The 25,389-nt window shown below is 38.9% G+C and overlaps 1 protein-coding gene and 1 non-coding gene across 2 annotated transcripts; one reads left to right on the plus strand and one right to left on the minus strand.

Moving 5' to 3' along the window:
* Nucleotides 1-11,794: 11,794 nt before the first annotated feature.
* LOC112767561 (small nucleolar RNA R71) lies at nucleotides 11,795-11,902 on the plus strand. The gene has a single exon (XR_003185004.1). It is a non-coding gene; the product is annotated as a small nucleolar RNA R71 (small nucleolar RNA).
* Nucleotides 11,903-23,049: 11,147 nt separating this feature from the next.
* On the minus strand, nucleotides 23,050-24,119 carry LOC140180751 (uncharacterized). The gene is made up of 3 exons (XM_072222043.1): nucleotides 23,682-24,119; nucleotides 23,456-23,553; nucleotides 23,050-23,344 (listed from the first exon to the last, which is right to left on the minus strand). Exons 1-3 carry the CDS (start codon nucleotides 24,117-24,119, stop codon nucleotides 23,050-23,052), a joined length of 831 nt encoding a protein of 276 aa, XP_072078144.1.
* Between the last annotated feature and the right edge of the window lie 1,270 nt (nucleotides 24,120-25,389).

Raw genomic sequence — 25,389 nt, forward strand, 5'->3', positions numbered from 1 at the left:
GTCGGATTAGAGCGAGAGGATCCAGAATTTTCAGGGGTACCAGAGGAAACTCTCCCTCTATCACGACCAGTAGCCTGATCTGCAACACCTCTACCTGTCATCATGTCTGCAAATAACATACCAATTAACAGAAATTCAGAACAACAAATCAACAATAAATTATAATAATACCAATATAATTCTTATAATTAATACCACAACATTAAGTTCAACATTTGATAATCTAAACAGCAAGTGTCTTAGAATACAACCATTTTAACCATAATGTCACAACAACCAATTAAGAATTCAATTCCCTCAAATTAGTGCACCTAAGATGTTTTAAAGAGGACTTGGAAGTTAAAGTAACCAAACACGTAAAAAGTGCTAAAAAACAGTTAGGCAATAGGAATTGATGCAATTGTGATGGATTGTGCAAAAGAGGAGTTTTAGCGTGTGTTGTGTTGTGATTGAAGTTCTATTTTTTTTTTCAAAAAAACTAACTTGACATTTACACCCAGGATACATACTCACAACTCAATTAGCAAATAATTGCCGACACATTACAATTCTTTATCACAAAAGGATTTAATTAACTATGCTAAGCAAAAATAAACATCCTAAATCACATGGTATCTATAACATGCAATTTAAAACGAAAAATAGACATAGAGGAATATAAATGAACACTTGGCACTGCACATACATCAAAGATGCAAAATCAACACAACTAAGTAACAATTGACAATTCAAATTCAAGTCAATGCTATTCAACCAAATTTCAGCGATTGTTCAATAAAATAAATAGTCTTTTAATATTAGTTCACATAAATTCAGTATATTCAACACAAAATCAGCAGCATTATCCATCAATTTAGTCAATTTTCAACACTTTCAGCAATATAGCACAAACTAATAATCCTAAAACTAACCCATCTTAACCACCTAAAATTCACTAAAATAAAAAAAATTAACTCTAACTAAATTAACTAACCAAAATTAGAATAATGAAACAACCTAACCAAAATAGAATTTGAAGAAGAAAGAAAAACAGAGTTTAAAGAAATCTGGAATGTAGAACAACGAGAAAACAAAGAGGTGAAGATGCAGCGGCACTATGATGTTGCTAGAGTCCGGGGTGGCGGAAAGGTGGTTGTCGAAGGCTGGGGAATAACTCGCCAAAGGCTGGGCAGCAGCGGCGCGATGATGGTGGGGGCGACAGTGGTTTGACGGCACGAGGAGGGGAAGAAAGAGAAGGGAGGGATCAGCGGTGGGTTGATGGCGATGGAGAGGAGGCTGTGATAGCGGTGGTAGATGATGGTGATGGAGAGAATGGAAGAAGTGAGAGAGAGAGAGAGTGAAATTCGAATGAGGGGAATAGGGTTCGAGCTTCTAATTTACGATCCCATTACCGTTAAATTTATTGTCGGAAAAATTCGACAGGAAACCATTGTGGATCATCAAAATGCATCGTTTCACTAAGTTAGTTTACCGCCGAATTTTTTGACGATAAATCCGACGCTAAAAGATGCGCTAATATATTTTTGTTTTCTTCTAAATATTATCGACGAATTTACTCTTGAAAAATTAAATCTAATGGTACTCAATGTTTTTTTTATAGTGAAAACTTTTTATTTTTTTAATGTATGCCAAATTTATATATATAGTGTTGGAAATTTTTTAAATATTTTTGGAATATCAATGTTTAAATAATTTTAACAGTTAATTTTAATTATTATATATTATATATTTTTATAATTAAGATTAATGACTAAATCTATTAGAACACTGATGTTCTAAAAATATTTGAAATTCTTCCAATAATGATATAATGTTAGATCAAATAATACTATTTTATTTTAATTTAAGCAAAGTAATACTGCTTATATAACTTTTATAGAATATATATTTCAGTAAATCAACCATATTAATTACAATTACATATAATTTTTATCTTTTATACGAAACTAAATTGAAATAAAAAATTAATAAGTATGTAGCTGAAAAAATTTCTTTATTTATATATTCGTAAACAAATATATTATGTTGATTTTCAAATATATAAAATATATAAAAAACAATTTAAAACTTTTAAAGATGATCCTCAATATATATATATATATATATATATATATATATATATATATATAAAAGCTCCTACTCCAACATTTGATTTTTCAAAAAGTTAAATGATAAAAACTATTCAACAATATAACGTTTATTTAAATTGACAATATTGGCATTCTATTCTAAGTTTCTAATTCTTTATCTGCTCTTATAATTTTTTTTATAATTATTTTGAATCCGATAGAATATATGTCTGCAGGTTGCATGTGATATATATTTTATTAGTTAACCAACTGATTGAGTGAGACTCAAAACGGATATATTAACAATGAATCAAATATAATGTGGATGTATCTTTCCGCATTAAGAAGATGTAATATATTTAAAATGTGGATGCATTTTCCCACATTAAGTGAAATTAGCTTTATCTAAAATCCTTTGGAATCTAATCCCAAAAAGAATTATGCAAGATTGTTGATATGATTAATAATGAATGAGCAATGCTTTAAATTTTAAGTACTAAATTATAAAATTTTAATTATAAATTTTAAAATATAAAAATAAAATATTGATCAAATATTTATCACTAATTTTGATGATACCTGATTTTAATATATATTTAATATAGTTGTTAGTAAAAAATGTTGCTTCTAACTTTTTTCATATTTAAGTAAGAGCATACTGTATGAAACGTGTTTCATTTTCGGCGAAATCAAACATTCTAAAAAATTTAAAATAATCTTAATTGTTAATGTTATTTCATATGTGAATTATTAAGTGTGAGAAGAGAAAGATGAAGAACGAACAAATCTAATTAGAAGAAAAAAGGGTATGTGTGGGATATCGTGCACCGGAAAGTCAAAATGTTGCTTATGCTAATGTATAAACGCATATTTTTATTTAAATAAGTATTGTACTATAGACAATAATGTGTTAGTTCACATACTACTTATTCAGAAATTGTAAAGGCCTTGTCTTTTTTCTTTTGTCAATCGTATAAGATTGTACCTACCTTTATTACGCTTTTACATATAGAAATATTTTAATGATATACAAATGAACTGATATATTTGTGTATACGCAAATATTTTGTGTCAGATTTTTAGCTTTTTATATATTTTCTAACAGTTTATTTTTTCTAAATAAGCATAATATAAAACCATAATTTCGAAGAATTGAGAAATGCCACTTAATTAGGAACTCACTACTGAGTGGAAATCTTGTTAGGATGCGCACCATGATCAATGGCACCGTACGGTCACAGGTCACAGCCACCCAAAGATTCTATTGATTACCACCACACACTTACACATACCTGAATATTCTAATCCATTCATGGATTCCACACTCTCATCTCTAATCAACTGAAAAATAGAGATTCTAATCCACATTATTTGACGGTATTTGTTTTGGTATAATCCATTCATGGATTCCACACTCTCATCTCTAATCAACTGAAAAATAGAGCTTCTAATTAACATTATTTGACGGTATTTATTTTGGTATAACGATAAATTCATACGTATCGATACGACAAAAATATTGAATAAAAAAAATTTAGAGTAAAGGACAAATAGGTCTTTGACCTTTTTTTTCGCGGACATTTTCGTCCTCAAGGAAGAGAAAATACATTTAAGTCTCTCACCCCGAAGAACGTGGACATTTATGTCCTTCCGTTGAATTCAGGCGTTTGAACGGGACGGAAAAGTCTGACATGGCAGAAGTGGCGCTGACCTGGCCGTTACGGAGGCCACGTGGCAGGGCGCATTTTGAAACAGGACATATAAGTCCCTGGAGACGAAAACGACGCCGTTTCGTTTCCTCCCCCAATCTTTCAAATTTGTCTGCCCTAATCCCTCGTCTGCACAGAAACGGCGAAGTGGGTGTTGTGGGGAGTGGAGGCAGAAAGGAAATTCTTCCTTCCATGGCATCTGAAGGAGTATCATCAAGCTGGAGAAGAAGTGGAGGTCAGTTCGGCTCGAGCTCGCATCCTAACAAGAAGGACGGCAAACATGGCGTCTCACCAAAGTGCTTCTGTGGAGAAAACGCAGTTCTTTTCATGTCGAAGACGCGAAGCAATCCAGACAGATTGTTTATGGGCTGTCGCTTTTACAAAGTATGGTAACCAACTGTGTGGCAGGTGTGGTTGAAGATGTGTTAGGGTTACCAGTTTTTAGTTTTTGAATTATGTGGGTTGATTTGCTGCAGGCAAGACAACCCAATTGTAAAATTTTTTTGTGGCTTGATGAGCACGTTGCTGGACTTTGATTGACAGAAACAAAGTATATGGGAGAGAAGGAATTTGTGGATGTTGAAGATTATCACAGGCAGCAGGACTTGCTTGAATTATACACTTTGTGGATCATGTTTTGAGCAAAGAACACAAGCATGTGAGTTTTGAGCCTAATTGTGTGGTTACATCATATGACCACTTATTTTCGTTCTTGTGTATATTATTCTCTTCCTATGAGTGTAATCCTTGATTTGTTTGATTCTTTATGTCCATTACTTTGTGTACACATGCATTTATATGATTGAGGCCATTGTTCAAATAGCTCACTTACCCAAAATAGCTTACCCTTTTATCTTCCATTGTTAGCCAATTTGAGCCTATGCTTAACCCATTTGTTCATAATTGTAGCACATTACAAGCTTAAGTGAAAAACAATAAATGTCCCCTGTTTAGATCTTTGATTAGCTTAGGCTAGTGAGAGTGTTCATTACTAGATTTTGGGAAAGTTGGGTACACTGGATAAGAGATGAAAGCATGTTTTGTAGTTGTGTTAAAAATCTTGGGAATTGGGTACACACTCATATATTAATCAGGTGTAAACCATATGCATTGATGCTCTTGTACATATTTTGTTCTTAAAAAAAAGAATTGCAATAAAAAGGGACAAAAATGCTCCAAGGTGAAGTTCAATAATAATCAAGCATATGTATGGTGATCAAAAGAGAATGCATGAGTGTGTGGAAAAGTGAAGAATGGATAGCTAGAAATGTTTATAATTGTATAGGTTGTCATAGGTTGGGTGGGAAGTTTAAGATTAATCAAAGATTCAAATCTCAAGCTCACTTGACCATATGCACCCTACCTTAACCCTAGCCCCATTACAACCCATGGGAAAGTCCTCATGATATTTGTATGCATGCATAAAGTAATTGTCGATTGTTAGATGAAAAACAAATCTTAGAGAGCATGATTAGGGAAGACTTGAGTGAATCAACCCCCATACACCTGAGTGCCTAGAGCGGATACACATCCAACGAGGGATTCAATCGCTCAATTACATGTTTCCACCCATGATCATCTTTTCTTGCAAGTTTGTAAAATCTTTCAATGATTCAATTCAATTATGGGTTGATTTGATTGCTATACCTTAGCCCTTGTGTTTATATATGTATTCTTGGAAATTGACTTATTTTGACCAAGTGGATGCATTCATTGGAGCTCTTAAACGTGAATCACACTTTGTCACAATTCTGCACAACTAACCAGCAAGTGCACTGGGTCGTCCAAGTAATAAACCTTACGTGAGTAAGGGTCGATCCCACGGAGACTGTCGGTTTGAAGCAAGCTATGGTCACCTTGTAAATCTCAGTCAGGTGGATTCAGATGGTGATGGAGAATTTGATAATTAAAAGATAAATAAAACATAAAATAAAGATAGAGATAGAGATACTTATGTAATTCATTGGTAGAAATTTCAGATAAGCGTATGAAGATGCTTTGTTCCTCCTGAACCTCTGCTTTTCTATTGCCTTCTTCCAATCATTCATACTCCTTTCCATGGCAAGCTTTATGTTGGGCATCACCGTTGTCAATGGCTACTTCCCGTCCTCTCAGTGAAAACGTTCCAAATGCGCTGTCACCGCACGGCTAATCATCTGTCGATTCTCGATCATGTTGGAATAGGATCCATTGATCCTTTTGCGTCTGTCACATGCCCAACAATCGCGAGTTTGAAGCTCGTCACAGTCATCCCTTCCCAGATCCTACTCAAAATATCACAGACAAGATTTAGACGTTCTGGATCTCAGGAATGGCCGCCAATAATTCTAGCCTATACCACGAAGGTTCCAATCTTAGATTAGAAACCCAAGAGATACACATTCAAGCTTGTTTGCATGTAGAACGGAAGTGGTTGTCAGTCACGCGTTCATGGGTGAGAATGGTGATGAGTGTCACATAATCATCACATTCATCATGTTCTTGGGTGCGAATGAATATCTTGGAGAAGAAATAGACTTGAGTTGAATAGAAAAACAGTAGTACTTTGCATTAATTCATGAAGAACAGCAGAGCTCCACACCTTAATCTATGGTGTGTAGAAAATCCACCGTTGAAAATACATAAGAACAAAAGGGTCTAGCCATGGCCGAATGGCCAGCCTCCCAAAGAGGGTTCAATCATCAAAACATGATTCAAAGATGATCAAAAGATGAAAATACAATAGTAAAAGGTCCTATTTATAGAGAACTAGTAGCCTAGGGTTTACAGAAATAAGTAATTAATGCAGAAATATTCTTCCGGGCCCACTTGGTGTGTGCTTGGGCTGAGCATTGAAGCTTCCATGTGTAGAGACTTTTCTTGGAGTTAAACACCAGCTTTTGTGCCAGTTTGGGCGTTTAACTCCAGCTTTTGTGCCAGTTCTGGCGTTTTGACGCCAGAATTCTTAAGCTGACTTGGAACGGCGGTTTGGGCCATCAAATCTTGGGCAAAGTATGGACTATTATATATTGCTGGAAAGTCCAGGATGTCTCCTTTCCAACGCAATTGAGAGCGCACCAATTGGGCCTCTGTAGCTCCATAAAATCCACTTCAAGTGTAGGGAGGTCAGAATCCAACAGCATCGGCATTCCTTTTTCAGCCTCTGAATCAGATTTTTGCTCAGGTCCCTCAATTTCAGCCAGAAAATACCTAAAATCACAGAAAAATACACAAACTCATAGTAAAGTCCAAAAAAGTAAATTTTATTTAAAAACTAATAAAAATATAATAAAAACTAACTAAAATATACTAAAAACAATGCCAAAAAGCGTATAAATTATCCGCTCATCACAACACCAAACTTAAATTGTTGCTTGTCCCCAAGCAACTGAAAATCATATAGGATAAAAAGAATAGAATGTACAATGAATTCCAAAAACATCTATGAAGATCAGTATTAATTAGATGAGCGGGGCTTTTAGCTTTTTGCTTCTGAACAGTTTTGGCATCTCGCTTTATCCCTTGAAGTTCAGAATGATTGACATCTATAGGAACTCAGAATCCAGATAGTGTTATTGATTCTCCTAGTTAAGTATGTTGATTCTTGAACACAGCTACTTTATGAGTCTTGGCCGTGACCCTAAGCATTTTGTTTTCCAGTATTACCACCGGATACATAAATGCCACAAACACATAACTGGGTGAACCTTTTTAGATTGTGACTCAGCTTTGCTAGAGTCCCCAATTAGAGGTGTCCAGAGCTCTTAAGCACAGTCTTTTTGCTTTGGACCACGACTTTAACCGCTCAGTCTCAAGTTTTCACTTGACACCTTCACGCCACAAGCACATGGTTAGGGACAGCTTGGTTTAGCCGCTTAGGCCAGGATTTTATTCCTGTGGGCCCTCCTATCCACTGATGCTCAAAGCCTTGGATCCTTTTTATTTTACCCTTGCCTTTTGGTTTAAAGGGTTATTGGCTTTTTCTGCTTGCTTTTTTCTTTTTTTTTCACATATATATATATATATATATATATATATATATTTCTGCAAGCTTTTCACTGCTTTTTCTTGCTTCAAGAATCAATTTTATGATTTTTCAGATTATCAAATAACATTTCTCCTTTTCCATCATTCTTTCAAGAGCCAACAATTTTAACATTCATGAATCAACAATATCAAAAATATGCACTGTTCAAGCATTCATTCAGAAAAACAATAGTATTGCCACCACATCAAAATAATTAAACTGTTTTAAAATTCGAAATTCATGCACTTTTTTTTTCTTTTTCAATTAAAAACATTTTTCATTTAAGAAAGGTGATGGATTCATTTTTATTGCTTTAAGGAATAGACACTTAGACACTAGTGATCATGTAATAAAGACATAAATAAACATAAAGCATAAAAATTCGAAAAACAGAAAATAAAGAACAAGGAGATTAAAGAACAGGTCCACCTTAGTGATGGCGGCTTGTTCTTCCTCTTGAAGATCTTATGGAGTGCTTGAGCTCCTCAATGTCTCTTCCTTGCCTTTGTTGCTCCTCTCTCATGGTTCTTTGGTCTTCTCTAATTTCATGGAGGAGGATGGAATGCTCTTGGTGCTCCACCCTTAGTTGTCCCATGTTGGAGCTTAATTCTCCTAGGGAGGTGTTGATTTGCTCCCAATAGTTTTGTGGAGGAAAATGCATCCCTTGAGGCATCTCAGGGATTCATGATGAGGAAATTCCTCATGCTCTTGGTGAGGTTCTCTTATTTGCTCCATCCTTTTCTTAGTGATGGGCTTGTCCTCATCAATGAGAATGTCTCCCTCTATGTCAATTCCAACTGAATTGCAGAGGTGACAAATGAGGTGAGGGAAGGCTAACTTGCCACAGTAAAGGACTTGTCTACCACCTTGTAGAGTTCTTGGGATATAACCTCATGAACTTCTACTTTCTCTCTAGTCATGATGCTATGAATCATGATGGCTCGGTCTATAGTAACTTCAGACCAGTTGCTAGTGGGAATGATTGAGCGTTGGATAAACTCCAACCATCCCCTAGCCACGGGCTTGAGGTCATGCCTTCTTAGTCGAACCGGCTTCCCTCTTGAATCTCTCTTCCATTGAGCGGCCTCTTCACAGGTGTCTATGAGAACTTGGTCCAACCTTTGATCAAAGTTGACCCTTCTAGTGTAGGGGTGTGCATCTTCTTGCATCATGGGCAAGTTGAATGCCAACCTTACATTCTCCGGATTAAAATCTAAGCATTTCCCTCGAACCATTGTAAGCCAATTCTTTGGGTCCGGGTTCACACTTTGATCATGGTTCTTGGTGATCCATGCATTGGCATAGAACTCTTGAACCATTAAGATTCCGACTTGTTGAATGGGGTTGGTGAGAACTTCCCAACCTCTTCTTCGGATCTCCAGATATTCGCCCTTTTTGAGCTTAAAAGCGACCTCGGGGATCACCTTCTTGGCCACAACTTCATAGAAGTGGTCTTGATGCACCCTTGAGAGGAATCTCTCCATCTCCCATGACTCGGAGGTGGAGGCTTTTGCCTTCCCTTTCCTCTTTCTAGAGGTTTCTCCGGCCTTAGGTGCCATTAATGGTTATGGAAAAACGAAAAACTTTAGCTTTTACCACACCAAACTTAGAAGGTTTGTTCGTCCTCAAGCAAAAGAAGAAAGAAGAGAGTAGAAGAAGAAGAAATAGAGGAGATGGAGGGGGCTTAGTGTTACGGCCAAGGGGGAGAAGTAGTGTGTATGTTGTGTGAAAATGAAGGAGTGAAGATGGGTTTATATAGGGGTGGAGAGAGGGTTAGGGTTCGGCCATTATGGGTGGGTTTGGGTGAAAAAGTGATTTGAATTTTAATGGTGAGGTAGGTGGGGTTTTATGAAGAATGGATGTGAGTGGTGAAGAGAATGGTGGGATTGGATAGGTGAGGGGTTTTTGGGGAAGAGGAAATGAGGTGATTGGTGAATGGGTGAAGAAGAGAGAGAGAGGTGGGATAGGTAGGGATCCTGTGGGGTCCATAGATCCTGAGGTGTCAAGAATATCTCATCCCTGCACCAAGTGGCGTGTAAAAATGCCCCTTTCTACCAATCCTGGCGTTAAACGCCAGTAAGTTTCTCCTCCAGGGTGTTCTATTTTTCATTCAGTTTTTTCTTTTATTTTTGCTTTTTCAATTGTTTTTGTGACTTCACATGATCATCAACCTACAGAAAACATACAATAACAAAAGAAAATAGAAATTTAATATAGATAATTAAAGATTGGGTTGCCTCCCAACAAGCGCTTCTTTAATGTTAATAGCTTGACAGTGGCTCTCATGGAGTCTCACAGATGTTCAGAGCAATGTTGGAACCTCCCAACACCAAACTTAGAGTTTGAATGTGGGGGTTCAACACCAAACTTAAAGTTTGGTTGCGGCCTCCTAACACCAAACTTAGAGTTTGACTGTGGGGGCTCTGTTTGACTCTGTATTGAGAGAAGCTCTTCATGCTTCCTCTCCATGGTTACAGAGGGATATCCTTGAGCTTTAAACACAAGGGAGTCTTCATTCACTTGAATGATCAATTCTCCTCTGTTAACATCAATCACAGCTTTTGCTGTGGCTAGAAAGGGTCTGCCAAGGATGATGGACTCATCCATACACTTCCCAGTCTCTAGGATTATGAAGTCAGCAGGGATGTAGTGGCCTTCAACCTTTACCAAGACATCCTCTACAAGTCCATAAGTCTGTTTCTTTGAATTGTCTACCATCTCTAGTGAGATTCTAGCAGCTTGTACCTCAATGATCCCTAGCTTCTCCATTACAGAGAGAGGCATAAGGTTTATACTTGACCCCAGGTCACACAGAGCCTTCTCAAAGGTCATGGTGCCTATGGTATAAGGGATTAAGAATTTTCCAGGGTCTTGTCTCTTCAGAGGTAATTTCTGCCTAGTCAAGTCATCCAGTTCTTTGATGAGCAATGGAGGTTCATCCTCCCAAGTCTCATTACCAAACAACTTGGCATTTAACTTCATGATTGCTCCAAGGTACTTAGCAACTTGCTCTTCAGTAACATCTTCATCCTCTTCAGAGGAAGAATACTCATCAGAGCTCATGAATAGCAGAAGTAAATTCAATAAAATCTCTATGGTCTCTGTGTGAGCCTCAGATTCCCATGGTTCCTCATCAGGGAACTCCATGGAGGCCAGTGGACGTCCATGGAGGCCAGTGGATGTCCGTTAAGGTCTTCCTCAGTGGAGATCACTGCCTCTTCCTCCTCTCCAGGTTCGGCCATGTGAGATGTGTTTATGGCCTTGCACTCTCTCTTTGGATTCTCTTCTGTATTGCTTGGGAGAGTACTGGGAGGGAGTTCAGTAATTTTCTTACTCAACTGACCCACTTGTGCCTCCAAATTTCTAATGGAGGACCTTGTTTCAATCATGAAACTTTGAGTGGTTTTGATTAGATCAGAGACAATGGTTGCTAAGTCAGAGTGGCTTTGCTTAGAATTCTCTGTCTGTTGCTAAGAAGATGATGGAAAAGGCCTGCTATTGCTAAACCTGTTTCTTCCACCATTATTGTTATTGAAACCTTGTTGAGGTCTCTGTTGATCCTTCCATCAGAGATTTGGATGATTTCTCCATGAAGGATTATAGGTATTTTCATAGGGTTCTCCTATGTAATTCACCTCTTCCATTGCTGGGTTCTCAGGATCATAAGCTTCTTCTTTAGAGGAAGCTTCCTTAGTACTGCCTATTGCTGCTTGCATTCCAGACAGACTCTGAAAAATCATATTGACTTGTTGGGCCAATATTTTATTCTGAGCCAATATGGCATTCAGAGTATCAATCTCAAGAACTCCTTTCTTCTGAGTTGTCCCATTATTCACTGGATTCCTTTCAGAAGTGTACATGAATTGGTTATTTGAAACCATTTCAATGAGTTCCTGAGCTTCTGCAGGCGTCTTCTTCAGATGAAGAGATCCTCCAGCAGAGCTATCCAATGACATCTTGGACAGTTCAGACAGACCATCATAGAAGATACCTATGATGCTCCATTCAGAAAGCATGTCAGAAGGACACCTTCTGATCAATTGCTTGTATCTTTCCCATGCTTCATAGAGGGATTCTCCTTCTTTCTGTCTGAAGGTTTGGACTTCTACTCTAAGCTTGCTCAATTTTTGAGGTGGAAAGAACTTTTCCAAGAAGGCATTGACTAGCTTTTCCCAAGAGTTCAGGCTTTCTTTAGGTTGTGAGTCCAACCATGTCCTAGCTCTGTCTCTTACAGCAAAAGGGAAGAGCATAAGTCTGTAGACTTCAGGGTCAACCCCATTGGTCTTGACAGTGTCACAGATTTGCAAGAATTCAGCTAAGAACTGATGAGGATCTTCCAATGGAAGTCCATGAAACTTGCAATTCTGTTACATTAGAGAAACTAATTGAGGCTTAAGCTTAAAGTTGTTTGCTCCAATGGCAGGGATTGAGATGCTTCTCCCATAGAAGTCGGGAGTAGGTGCAGTAAAGTCACCAAGCACCTTCCTTGCATTGTTGGCATTGTTGTTTTCGGCTGCCATGGCTTCTTCTTCCTTGAAAAGCTCTGTTAGGCCCTCTAGAGAGAGTTGTACTTTAGCTTCTCTTAGCTTTCTCTTCAAGGTCCTTTCAGGTTCAGGATCAGCTTGAACAAGTATGCCTTTATCTTTGCTCCTGCTCATATGAAAGAGAAGAGAACAAGAAAGTAGGGAATCCTCTATGTCACAGTATAGAGATTCCTTGAGGTGTCAGAGGAAAAGAAGAATAGAAGGAGGAGGTAGATAGAAGAGAATTCGAACTTATCAAGAGGGATAGAGTTCGAATTGCACCTTGAGGAGGAGTGTTAGTCCCTCAAATAGAAGGATGTGAGAAGAGGGGAAGAAATTTTTGAAAATAAATTAAAAAGATTTTAAAATAATAAAAAGAAATTTGAAAATTTGATTGAGATTTTCGAAAATTAAGATTGGGAAAGAAATTAAGTGATTTGAAAAAGATTTTGAAATTAGAAATTAAAAAGATATGATTGAAACTTAATTTTGAAAAAGATGTGATTGAAAAGATATGATTGAGAATCAAATAGAAAAAGAGAAAGTTTTAAAATTAAAGTTGATTACTTGACTAACAAGAAATTAGAAGATATGATTCTAGAATTAAAACTTTTGATCCTTTCTTAATAGGCAAGTAATAACTTGAAAATTTTGAATTAAATTATTAATTGTAGCAAGGATTTTCGAAAATAGTAATAATAAAAAAAATTGAAAAGAAATTGATTTTGAAAAGATATGATTGAAAAGATATGATTTGAAAAAGATTTGATTTTGAAAAATTATGAAAATTTGAAAAAGATTTGAATTAAAAACAAAATCTTCCCTCTAGTGTCATCCTGGCGTTAAACGCCCAAAATCCTACCTTTTTGGGCGTTAAACGCCCAGCCAGGTACCCTGGCTGGCGTTTAAACGTCAATTTTCCTTCTTCACTGGGCGTTTTGAACGCCCAGCTTTTTCTGTGTAGTTCCTCTGCTGAATGTTCTGAATCTTCAATTCTCTGTGTTATTGACTTGAAAAGACACAATTTTAAATTTTTTTTATAATTTTTAAATGATGAGAAACAATAAAAAATGCAACTAGGATCAAATAAACAATGCATGCAAGACACCAAACTTAGAAGTTTGTATACTAAGGACTATAACAATTTGAAAATGCATGTAAGAAACAACAAAACACAAAAAACAAGAGAATTTAAAGATCAGAGCTAGGAAATCATCAAGAACAACTTGAAGATCAATGAAGAACATAATGCATATATTCAAAAAATGCAAGAAGAATAAGGACATGCAATTGACACCAAACTTAAAAATTGATATTAGACTCAAACAAGAAACATAAAATATTTTTTATTTTTATGGTTTTATAATTTTTTTTTATTTTTCGAAAATTGAGTGGAAAAGAAAATAAAGGGATTCAAAATTTTTAATAAGAGTTCCAGGAATCATTGCAATGCTAGTCTAAGACTCCGGTCCAGGAATTAGACATGGCTTACTAGCCAGCCAAGCTTTCAATGAAAGCTCCGGTCCAAAATACTAGACATGGCCAATGGCCAGCCAAGCTTTAGCAGATCATTGCTAACAACAGCAAAATTGATAGAAATCAACAAGCTCTTGTGATGATAAGTTGAAACCTCGGTTCAATAAGATTAGACATGGCTTCACAGCCAGCCAGACTTCAACAGATCATCATGAAACTCTAGAATTCATTCTTAAAAACTCTTAAGAACAAAGTAGAAAATTTTTTTTTTTGTATTCTTGAAAATTTTTTTTGAAAAAAAAATAAAAAGTAAAAAGCATAAACATAAAATAAAATTACCTAATCTAAGCAACAAGATGAACCGTCAGTTGTCCAAACTCGAACAATCCCCGGCAACGGTGCCAAAAATATGGTGCACGAAATTGTGATCATCAACAATGGCGCCAAAGGACTTGGAGCTCTTAAACGTGAATCACACTTTGTCACAATTTTGCACAACTAACCAGCAAGTGCACTGGGTCGTCCATGTAATAAATCTTACGTGAGTAAGGGTCGATCCACTGTCGGTTTGAAGCAAGCTATGGCCACCTTGTAAATCTCAGTCAGGTGGATTCAGATGGTGATGGAGAATTTGATAATTAAAAGATAAATAAAACATAAAATAAAGATAGAGGTAGAGATACTTATGTAATTCATTGGTAGGAATTTCAGATAAGCGTATGAAGATGCTTTGTTCCTCCTGAACCTCTCCTTTTCTATTGCCTTCTTCCAATCATTCATACTCCTTTCCATGGCAAGCTTTATGTTGGGCATCACCGTTGTCAATGGCTACTTCCTGTCCTCTCAGTGAAAACGTTCCAAATGCGCTGTCACCGCACGGCTAATCATCTGTCGGTTCTCGATCATGTTGGAATAGGATCCATTGATCCTTTTGCGTCTATCACACACCCAACAATCGCGAGTTTGAAGCTCGTCACAGTCATCCCTTCCCAGATCCTACTCAAAATACCACAGACAAGGTTTAGACGTTCCAGATCTCAGGAATGGCCGCCAATAATTCTAGCCTATACCACGAAGGTTCCAATCTTAGATTAGAAATCCAAGAGATACACATTCAAGCTTGTTTGCATGTAGACGGAAGTGGTTGTCAGTCACGTGTTCATGGGTGAGAATGGTGATGAGTGTCACATAATCATCACATTCATCATGTTCTTGGGTGCGAATGAATATATTGGAGAAGAAATAGACTTGAGTTGAATAGAAAAACAGTAGTACTTTGCATTAATTCATGAAGAACAGCAGAGCTCCACACCTTAATCTATGGTGTGTAGAAACTCCACCGTTGAAAATACATAAGAACAAAAGGGTCTAGGCATGGCCGAATGGCCAGCCTCCCAAAGAGGGTTCAATCATCCAAACATGATTCAAAGATGATCAAAAGATGAAAATACAATAGTAAAAGGTCCTATTTATAGAGAACTAGTAGCCTAGGGTTTACAGAAATAAGTAATTAATGCAAAAATCTTCTTCCGGGCCTACTTGGTGTGTGCTTGGGCTGAGCATTGAAGCTTCCATGTGTAGAGACTTTTCTTGGAGTTAAACACCAGCTTTTGTGCCAGTTTGGGCGTTTAACTACAGCTTTTGTGCCAGTTCTGGCGTTTTGACGCCAGAATTCTTAAGCTGGCTTGGAACGCCGGTTTGGGCCATCAAATCTTGGGCAAAGTATGGACTATTATATATTGCTGGAAAGTCTAGGATGTCTACTTTCCAACTCAATTGAGAGCGTGCGAATTGGGCTTCTGTAGCTCCAAAAAATCCACTTTGAGTGCAGGGAGGTCAGAATCTAATAGCATCTGCAGTCCTTTTTCAGCCTCTGAATCATATTTTTGCTCAGGTCCCTCAATTTTAGCCAGAAAATACCTGAAATCACAGTAAAACACACAAACTCATAGTAAAGTCCAAAAAAGTGAATTTTATTTAAAAACTAATAAAAATATAATAAAAACTAACTAAAATATACTAAAAACATACTAAAAATAATGCCAAAAAGCGTATAAATTATCCGCTCATCAGTGATCTCAAAGATAAAGTGCAAAATGAAATAAAGTAGCAGAATTAGAAGATAAATGTTTGAAAGTTCACCATACATATGCTATCCACCGGTCATGAACGGTGACCTCCCCACACTTTAGGATGAAGCATCGTCCTCGATGCTACTGCTGAAGCACGAGCTGGAGGTCAACAGTGGCGCCGGGCTGTGGTATGTCGGCTCAGTTGCTGGTGGTGGTGGCAAAGGGGCTGCGGCTACTGAAGCAGAGGAGGGTCCTGCTGCTGGTGTGGAAGATGAAGGTGGATAAAAGAGGTTCAAGTTATGGTCAATCTGAAAACTCACTCAAACTATTCAATGCATAGAAGTAAATCAGCATTATAAACAAGCAAAGAATGTGATAAGCATGACCAAAACTTGTAAACAAGTTCAAGAAGAAATTTCCAGACCCATTTAGCAAATAGGATTCTTTGAGACACAGAAATCCGTCTAATAGAATTCCGTTGCATCAAAAAAATAATGTCATTTAATGAAACAAGGTTAGGAAAAATCCAGCAGTATTTCAGCAGTAAATTGGCTATTTCCCAAATTCAATCAATCAAATCAAGTTTCATATGACTATTTGATAATAAACACACAACAATCACATGCAATTTCATATAAAATAAACATTTAAGCCAACATACAGCACCAGAACAGCAACAAGGAACAAAAGTAATGGGCTCAGGCAGCATTCTATTCATTGAGTTTAATACCCATTCCAGAAGCATCATGAATTCAAGAAACTACTTATAACTAAATCCAATAATGAAATAAAACTTCAGCAGCACTCAAATCCAGTTCATAACAATCCTCAGTAAGAATCAAGCAACAAAAATATTATGTAGCATCAAGAAACCAATTGAGTACAAAGGCAAAGTATCACCAGTGACAGATAACTCAATTTCAGATAGAAGTTCAGTCATTCCAAAACAACACCATAACAAGTTCATCCAGGGCACTTTCAGAGGGAAAACAAATTCATTCCGAACAGCAGCAGTAAACAAAACAAAACCTAAATCATTGCAGGTTATATAACTTGATCCAAGCAGCCAACAGAGCAACACTCAACAACAACAAGCCAAGAAAAATTAATGAAACAGCAACACTTTCAAACATCATCATTATTCAAAACAAACCTAAATCCACTATCCAGCTCAGATTCTCTAACCACCTAATCAACTAACATGCATTTCTAACTAAACTAAGTTAACAAAAATTAACTAACTAGCTGTAATAAACAAAATGAAATAAAATAAGGGAAAGGCAGAGACTTGGGGGAGCAAAGAATGAACAGAGTAAAAGGTTGATGGAGAGAGGAAGATGGAGGGGAGGTGTGACAATGGACGAAGGTTGATGGTCACGGTGAAGGCTTGCCGGCGACAATGGGGGTCGCGGCAGTTGATGGCAGTGGAGTTGGGATGAGTGAGAAATGGAGGAAGAGAGAAAGAAAGAGGGAGGGAAGGGAGAGAAGGCTACGCGGCGGTTGATGGTGGCGGAATGTGGTTGCCGAAGGTGGCTGGGTTGTTGGTGGCCTTGACGATGATGGTGAAGGAGGGAAAAGGAGAAGAGACGTTGGAATGGGGCGGAGTGAGGGTATGCAAATGCTAGGGCTTCCGCGTCCCTGGGATAAGTGAAATTTTTGAATCCACGCGAGTGCGCACCGTGCGCGTCCACGTAGGTGGGAAAATAAGAGGGTGGCGCGGAAGCGTCAAATGCGCTTGCGCGTAGATGGGTGATGCGGGCAAAGGCGTGAATGCGTACGGTGCGCGTCCGCGCGGGTGAGTTGGGCCAGAGGCACAAAAGTGGCCCAGAGTTGGCATAACTCTCGGGTCTTTGGCCTGGGTGATGCAAAAAGTGCATCGACGCATGCGCGCACTGTGCGCTTGCGCGTGGGTGAGTTGAGCGATGATGGGGCGCGGGGGCGCCATGTGCGCCTACGCGTCATGCACGCATCCGCACGGTTTAAGGCCCAGAGTTGGCCCAAAAGTGGCACAACTCTCTGGTCCTTGGCCCGGAGAGTGCGAAATGCACCGCTGACGCGCGCGCGCACTATGCGCTTGCGCGTGGCTTCTCTCTTTCTCTTTTTTTTTTGTTTGAAACACCAAGAAGAGCTCAAAATCCTCCCAACCTTCTCTAAGACTCAAAAACCAGCTAAAATGGAAAACCAACCATATTTTTGAAATTTTTAAGGATTTTCCAAATGATTTGAGGAAACTTGCAATTCAAGCAAAAACTCAAATTCAAAGAATCATCCTTATTCAAAGTATAGAATGTATAGGCAACTTAGCAAGAAGGGCAAAACATACTAAGGAGGTGAGGAAGCTATATACAATAGAACCCAATTCATTCATTTATGATATCTACAAGAGAGTGGAAAGAGTTTACCATGGTAGGGTGTCTCCTACCAAGCACTTTTAGTTTAAGTCCTTAAATTGGACATTTGGAAGGCTCCTTGTCAAGGTGGCTTATGCTTGTATTCATCCTTAAACCTCCAAGAGTTCTTGTCCTTCAGTCGGTCGTCAGTAATTTCAACCATCTTCACCCAGCTTGGGTGAGGTTCTCTCCAAGGTACGAGCTTCTAAAATTGGTCTTCATGTTGTGATCTGGGGTCCCATATCTTATCTTCACACCCATCTTCTAGTTGCTCAAGACAATTCCAAGTGGGTGGTAAGTGATCCGAATTCCCATGTGAGCACCAAACAATCCTCCTAGACCTAAGGAATTGAGCACTACATCCAACCTTGCCATCCAACGTTGAACATGCAACCATAATGAACCCATAAGGAAGTCTCCAACCACTATACAACTCTCCCCTACTCTTAACTCCACACAGGGCTCTAAGTTGACCATCATTTTCAAGCAACCTATATTCAAGTGAGGAAGTAAAGCTTATAGAGAGGAATTTTACCCACTTGAAAGTTGTACTGGATAATGGTGGTTTAGGGAGGATGACCTCCCCACACTTAGCCAATGTAAGGTCCGTTCCCTCGTGGTCTTCCTTTGCAACTCCCACCTCTTTGCAAGCTTCTTCAACTCCAATTTCGTGCTCACCAACTTCTTCTATCTCTTCTCCATCACTATCATCATAGATAGGAGGTCTGGTGAAGTCTACTTCATCATCAAGTCCAGGCATATTGGGGAAGGATTCCTCAAGGTCAAAGGACTGATGTGTTGAGATGGAATCATCATAAATAGGAGCGCCTATTACTTGGAATGCTTCTTCCAATTCTCCACTTACAACATGCCTTAGAGGTTGTACATCCTCCTCAACATTGCTCTCTATTTTAATGGAAGAAGGTTCAACAAGATCATCAAGGGGGTTGATCAATGTGGACAAAAAATCACTAATGATGGAATCCACTTCCTGGTCCATACCCCTCAACTCTCTATTCAATTCCTTAACATCCCTTCCTAACTCCGTGGAAGGAGGCTTTTCAACTTGCGATTCCTCTATGTACTCAACATATCCTAAGTACCCAACCACTACTTCCTTTTGTTCAATAAGCTCTACCTCTTCCTTTTGTGGTACATCTCGCCTTAACTCCTCTTCTTCACCTTGGAGCTCCAAATTTACTCCCTCACTAAGTTCCTTAGTTACTTCTCCACATTCATCAACGGGAGTACTTGGAATGCATGAGATTAGGTGGGAGGCTAGGCGACCAACGGCTTCTACCACGATAGCCATCTTGGCTTCCATTCCCTTTAAACTCCTTTTTCGTCTCCTCTTGTTGCCTTAGGATATGAGATTCAAAATCTTTTAGTTCTTGCGTGCGGCCTTCACCGGGAGGTGGTGGTGAAAGAGAGGGTTCATTGATTAAAGGAAAGATATTGTTGTTGGAAGATGGTTTTTGTTGGTGCAAGTTCGGGGGTGGTGTACATGGAATTTGTGGTCCTTGGGGGTATTGGTGTTGAAATGGCGGTGGTTCTAGATAGAGTCCACATGGTGGGTATGTGTTGGGGTTATATGGAGGTGAATGGTGATATGGGACTTGTGAGTATGGTTGTTCAAAGTTATGTTGAGGAGGTGGTTCATAGGCGTGTGGTGATGATTGTTGACAATCACAATAAGGGTCACCACATCCATTAGATTGGTATGCATTGGGATTAGGATTATACCCATAAGAATCCGGAGAGTAATCACGTTGGGATGGCACTTGGACGGCTCGGGTGGCATAAAATGCCCTTTGATCCTTGTATATCTCAGTGAGGATCGTAGTCATGTCCCCAAGCATTTTTGTCAAGCCTTGATCTCTAATTTCTTGATGCATATCCTCATTAGAGCTTCTATTTCCTACAACATAGGTTGAACCAAACTCATAGCTAAGGTGATGAGAATTCATGATGATAAGAGAAAATAGAAACGAATTCTAACAAGAAACAAAGAAAATCAAATCCTAAAACTAGCAAGAACTAACAAACAAACCCAAAAATCAAGCTATTCACAATATATATAATAGCCAATAACATAGCACCATTGCAAGTTCCCGGAAATGGCGCCATTAATTTGATATGATTATTGTTGTCGGTCTAGATTTTCTTCCTAAAGAAAGGAATTACTTCGTTGTAAGCATAGCTCCAAACCAACAAACAACTCTCACATCAAATTAAGATATGGTTTTGTCACATGTACAAACCCCAATGAAAAGTTACCGAAGTATTTAGACTCCAGGTCGTCTCATAAGGAATTGCAATGAAGTGGTCAATTATTGGCTATGAAGGGCAAACGGGTTTTGGTTTATAAGGGGAACAAGAAAAAAAATAAATCAAGCAAGTAATTAAAGAAAGCAGGATAAAGAACTCTCGGCTAAGACTTAGGTAATTGAGATCACTATCCTTGTCAACAATTCAATTATTGATAATTATGAGGAACCGAGCGCATTAGATCTATTCACTAAAGCCTTAAGTACATAATGTCTACTCCTAGGCTTGGAGTACGTCAAATGGTTTGATCAACATCAATCCATAAGTCCCAATCTAGCTACTAATTAACTTAGTAGTAGGATAGAGTCAATGGTTATCAAATTGATCCCCAAGGGTTCTAGAATTACCAATTCAATGAAGCCCATGGACTCAGGATCACCCAATCCCCTTAGCCTAGGCCAAGGGTCAAGAGAACTACTCACAAACTATAAGAAACATTCTATCAAACACCTAGTATACAGGAAAAGTAAACATCATAAAATGCAAGAATTAAAGGAACCCACAACTAATCATAGGCAAGAAATCAACAATAACAATCAAGATCAACAAAAAAGGGACATGGGAACATACAGTTGCATTAAAAGAAATCAAGATCCAACAATCACTCATTAACATAAAAGAGAGTAAAACAAGAGATTACCATTACAACTAAGAGAGATAAGATGTAGAAAACAAGAAATTGTAAAAGAAACATGATGAAATCAAGTAATTAATCCAAGATCCAAGACAATTCAACCTAATCCTAACCTAATTCTAGAGAGAAGAGGGAGCTTCTCTCTCTAGAAAACTAACTAAAGGCTCATGTTGACTAACTAATTACTCTCCCTTTGTTTGGGCTTTAATTCTGCATGAAATACACTCAGAAACAAGTTGGATTTGGGCCTGGGCAGCTCAGAAATCACCCCCAGCGTTTTGCCTTCAAATGGGTCACGTGCGAGCATCGGCGCATACGCGCCATGTGCGCGTGCGCGTCGATTGGCTATTTCTTTATTTGCGCGTACGCGTCATGTACGCGTGTGCGTCTCTATGCGAAATCACTTCTGCACGCGTGCCTTGTACACTTGCGCGCCCCTCGATGCATTCCCAATCTTTGTTTCCTCATGCATTCTCCACTTTGTATACTTTTCTCCTCATTTCTTCCATCCAATACTTGCCTTATGAACTTGAAATCACTCAACAAACACATCAAGGCATCGAATGGAGTTAAAGTGAGTTAAAATCACCAATTTAGAGGCCTAAAAAGCATGTTTTTACACTTAAGCATAATTTAAGGGAGAATTACAAAACCATGTTATTTCATTGAATAAATGTGGGAAAATGTGATAAAATCCCCTAAAATAAATATAAGATAAACCACGAAATTGGGGTTTATCAAGCTGGCGGCCTAAAGATCTTCTGCTTTGGTTTGAACCTAGACTGGTTTGGGCAAGCTGTGTCATTGGCTTTCCCTGGAGGTTTAAATGGACGGCCTATAGTTGGGGCCGGTGGCCTGGTTTGAGTAGCTGTTGGCCCTGGAGGTGAAATAACAAGTGTTGATCTTGTCACCCTTGTTCGAGCTGGTTGTATAGATGGGTTGCTCTGGGTAGGTGATTCCACAACAGTGGGGTTTGGGGTCAAGCTTGTAGAGCTGCCTGGTTGGCTGCTGGATGTATCCTGGAAATATGCATGTAAGATGTGAACATAATAGTAGTATGAAGACAGATTAGTCCCTAACCATAATAATACTAATACAGAATAGTCCCTAATCATGGTAGTACTAAGACAAATTAGTCCCTAATAATTTTCATACTAAGATAGATTAATCCCTAATCATAATAGTACTAATAGTAATAGGGATCTTACCTCTGGTGGGGGAGTAGATTGTGACAGTGGAAGCACAATTAGTGACTGGGAGGAGCTAGCTGCTTTCTTCCTAGGGCGTCTTGTCTTCGGCTTCCAGTTTGGGTTGGTAGGAGCTCCCTTACATGTTTTGTAATTGTGGCCCTTCTCACCACACTTGCTGCAGGATACAACGAATGACCTCTTCAAATTTTCTTCTTGCATGAGTGGTGCAGCAGGATCCTTTTGCCTATTATGAACCTTTGGCCGTCTAATTGGCTTTTGATAATGGGTGTGTCTGGCTTCGAGAACTCAGTTCTTACCCAAAATTCTGGACTTGGAACAGGCTTAATGCAGTGGGCATATGTTCTCCTGATGGACTCCATGCATAGCCAAGGGTGAACATAGTCATGAGGTGTGTCATGTCTCTTCCTAATGGCAGCAAGTGCATGTAAGTAGGGCATGCTTGAGGTATTGCAGCCAAGGTGAGTAATATAACCATATAAATAGTAAAGGAGATTCAAATCAAAATAACAAAGAAACTGAACCAACTTTAAGTACAGTAGTTACCAGTCAATTGCCATCGGTTGCATGAGCAACTGTGCTTAATGAGTTCCACATCCACCTTGGTTGCTTTGCGAGAAACCTCAAATCTCTTTCATTCATTGTCACCAACCCATTCAGCCGTCCACTTGGTGCTAAGGTTTAATAACTTCTCCAGCCTCTTTTCCTGAACTGGTGCTAGCCTCCCTGAGTGATTCTCCAAGATCCGTTTATGATTCACTATCCTCCTCATGAGATAGCATCTGATCTCTTCACACATGGTTAGGATAGGCTTGCAGCGGTAGTTTACTATTTTAGCATTAAAAACCTCACACATGTTGTTTGTGAGGTTATCTACTTTTGGCCTATGGGAGAAGTAAGCATCAACCCATGTTTCTGGTTCAAATTTGCTGAGGTACTCCCAAGTACCCTGGTTAAATGTCTTTAACTTCTGCATGCATTCCTTGAATTCAGCAACATTCGTGCATCTGGCACACTCCCACACAATCTATCTAATGTACAGATCCTTGTAGCGGTTTATGAAGTTTTTCCACATATGCATGACGCAATTGCGGAGCTTAGCATGTGGCATGACCTCCTTCAACACAGGCAACAAACCCTAGATTGAAATTAATCAAACACACAACAATGAAATTAACCAAATAGATAGCAATGAATATCAGCAAGAAATTAGCAATGATCTAAACCAAATGCAGAGCAATGAAAATAACCATAAACTGCTTTCACCTTTTGTTGGTCTGATATGAAGTTCCAGCCATGGTTTGCATCATCTCCTTTGTCCCCTTGCAGATTGGTCAGGAACCACTTCCAGGCTTCCTTGGTCTCAACTCTGACCACCCCATATGCAACAACATAAAATTGGTTGTTTGCATCCTGAGCAACTGCTGCTAGCAGCCAACCACTATAATATGTGTTCAGAAAGCACCCATCCAAATGCAACAAAGGACGACATCCATCTTTGAAACCTTTTTTGCAGGCATCTAGGCAAATGTACAGTTTATCAAAAACAGGAGGACCATCTGGAATTGGCATCAGCTCAAGCCTGGCTGATGAGCTTGGATTGCTCCTCAGTATTTCCTCACAATAATCCCTCGTTCTCTTGTATTGTTCCCTTTCATTTCCCTGGATCTTGTCCCTAGCCTCCTTCACTGCTCTATAAACCATCTTAGGATAGGGACAGAGGAAAAATTCCTCTTTAAGGAAATTAGTAGCTTCCTTCGTATTCATGTGTGGTTGGGTTGACATACGCTTTTCAATCTTCTTACTTAGCCAGTGTTGATCAGCAGCGTTACTGCCCAAATCCCTCGCACAAGTGTGTTTTGGATGGTAGGTCTTGACTTGATAACACAGCAAACTTTTGTTGTATGACAAGTGAACTAAGTAAGGACACTTCTGATCCCTACACCCCAATCTCACTCTCTCTGTCATTTTTTATCCATTTCAATTCCCGACCCCCAGCAATGAAAGAATCTTTAACTACCTTCTTGAACCTGTCCGTAATGGCAAACCTAGTTCCTAGCTCAAACCTGCCCTCACCATGAGCATACTCATCATCTAAATCTGGAAATTTATCACCTCTGCCTTCATCATCAGATGATATAGGAGTATGCAAGTCTTCAGACTCATACTCAAATAGGATCTCCTCCACCTCCGTCGGGAGCTCACTAACATAAAACCCACCCCCACTGCATAAGCGGGCTGGACATCAGGCACTTGATCCCCTGCTTCACCACGTGCATCAGTCCCATTCCCACTGCTTTCCCCTCTTTCATTAACCCTTGTGCCAAATTGTCTTTTCTTCTTCCCTTGATTCTTTGGTGTAACTACCTTCTTCCTTGTAGTAACAACCTTCTTCTTCGGAGTAACTACTTTCTTCTTACCCTTGACACATCTTTTCTTCTTCCCAATAGTAACCCCACCATTGCTGTCACTCTCAGTACTATCACTCTCAATTCCAGCCAATGGAGGTTTGTACAAGACGTCCTCCGTGCTCTCGTACCCGTCATCAGATGAAGAGGATGAATTCAGTTCCTTTGCAGTTTCATCCACCTCCCCTGCAGTATCTCTGTCCTGGGCAGCATCCTCAACAACCTCCGGATCATCAACAGGATGGTCAAAGTATATATGGAACTCACCTCGCCCTGGGTTCTTCATTAGGTTCTCTCGCATTGCGTTGATCCCTGCATCCCCAGTCAATATGTTCATCCTGGATTCAATGTCAGTGCTTGTTGGATCATGCCAGTATACTGCCTTGTATGACTGGTAGCCCAAGCCCTTAAATAGTGTCACCAGGTCTCCGAAATTAACAAAGTCTAGGTCCATCTTAGGGAACTTTTCCTCCTTTCCATTCTGATAAACCATTTTTCCATCAATTCCTCTTACAAAGTTCCCTCCATGGTGAAAGACCGGCACCACAAACACATCAACTATCTGA

This window comes from Arachis hypogaea, chromosome 17, assembly GCF_003086295.3.
Source record: "Arachis hypogaea cultivar Tifrunner chromosome 17, arahy.Tifrunner.gnm2.J5K5, whole genome shotgun sequence".
Lineage (NCBI taxonomy): Eukaryota > Viridiplantae > Streptophyta > Magnoliopsida > Fabales > Fabaceae > Arachis > Arachis hypogaea.

Bases quoted from the DNA above. Each gene is read 5' to 3' on its own strand.
- LOC140180751 (XM_072222043.1), bottom strand. From the start codon at position 24,119: ATGGTTTATAGAGCAGTGAAGGAGGCTAGGGACAAGATCCAGGGAAAT. The intron at 23,554-23,681 runs GTGAAAGCAGTT...ATTTCAATCTAG, and splicing joins TCATATCAGACCAACAAAAG to GGTTTGTTGCCTGTGTTGAA. The intron at 23,345-23,455 runs GTACATTAGATA...GGAGTACCTCAG, and splicing joins ATAAACCGCTACAAGGATCT to CAAATTTGAACCAGAAACAT.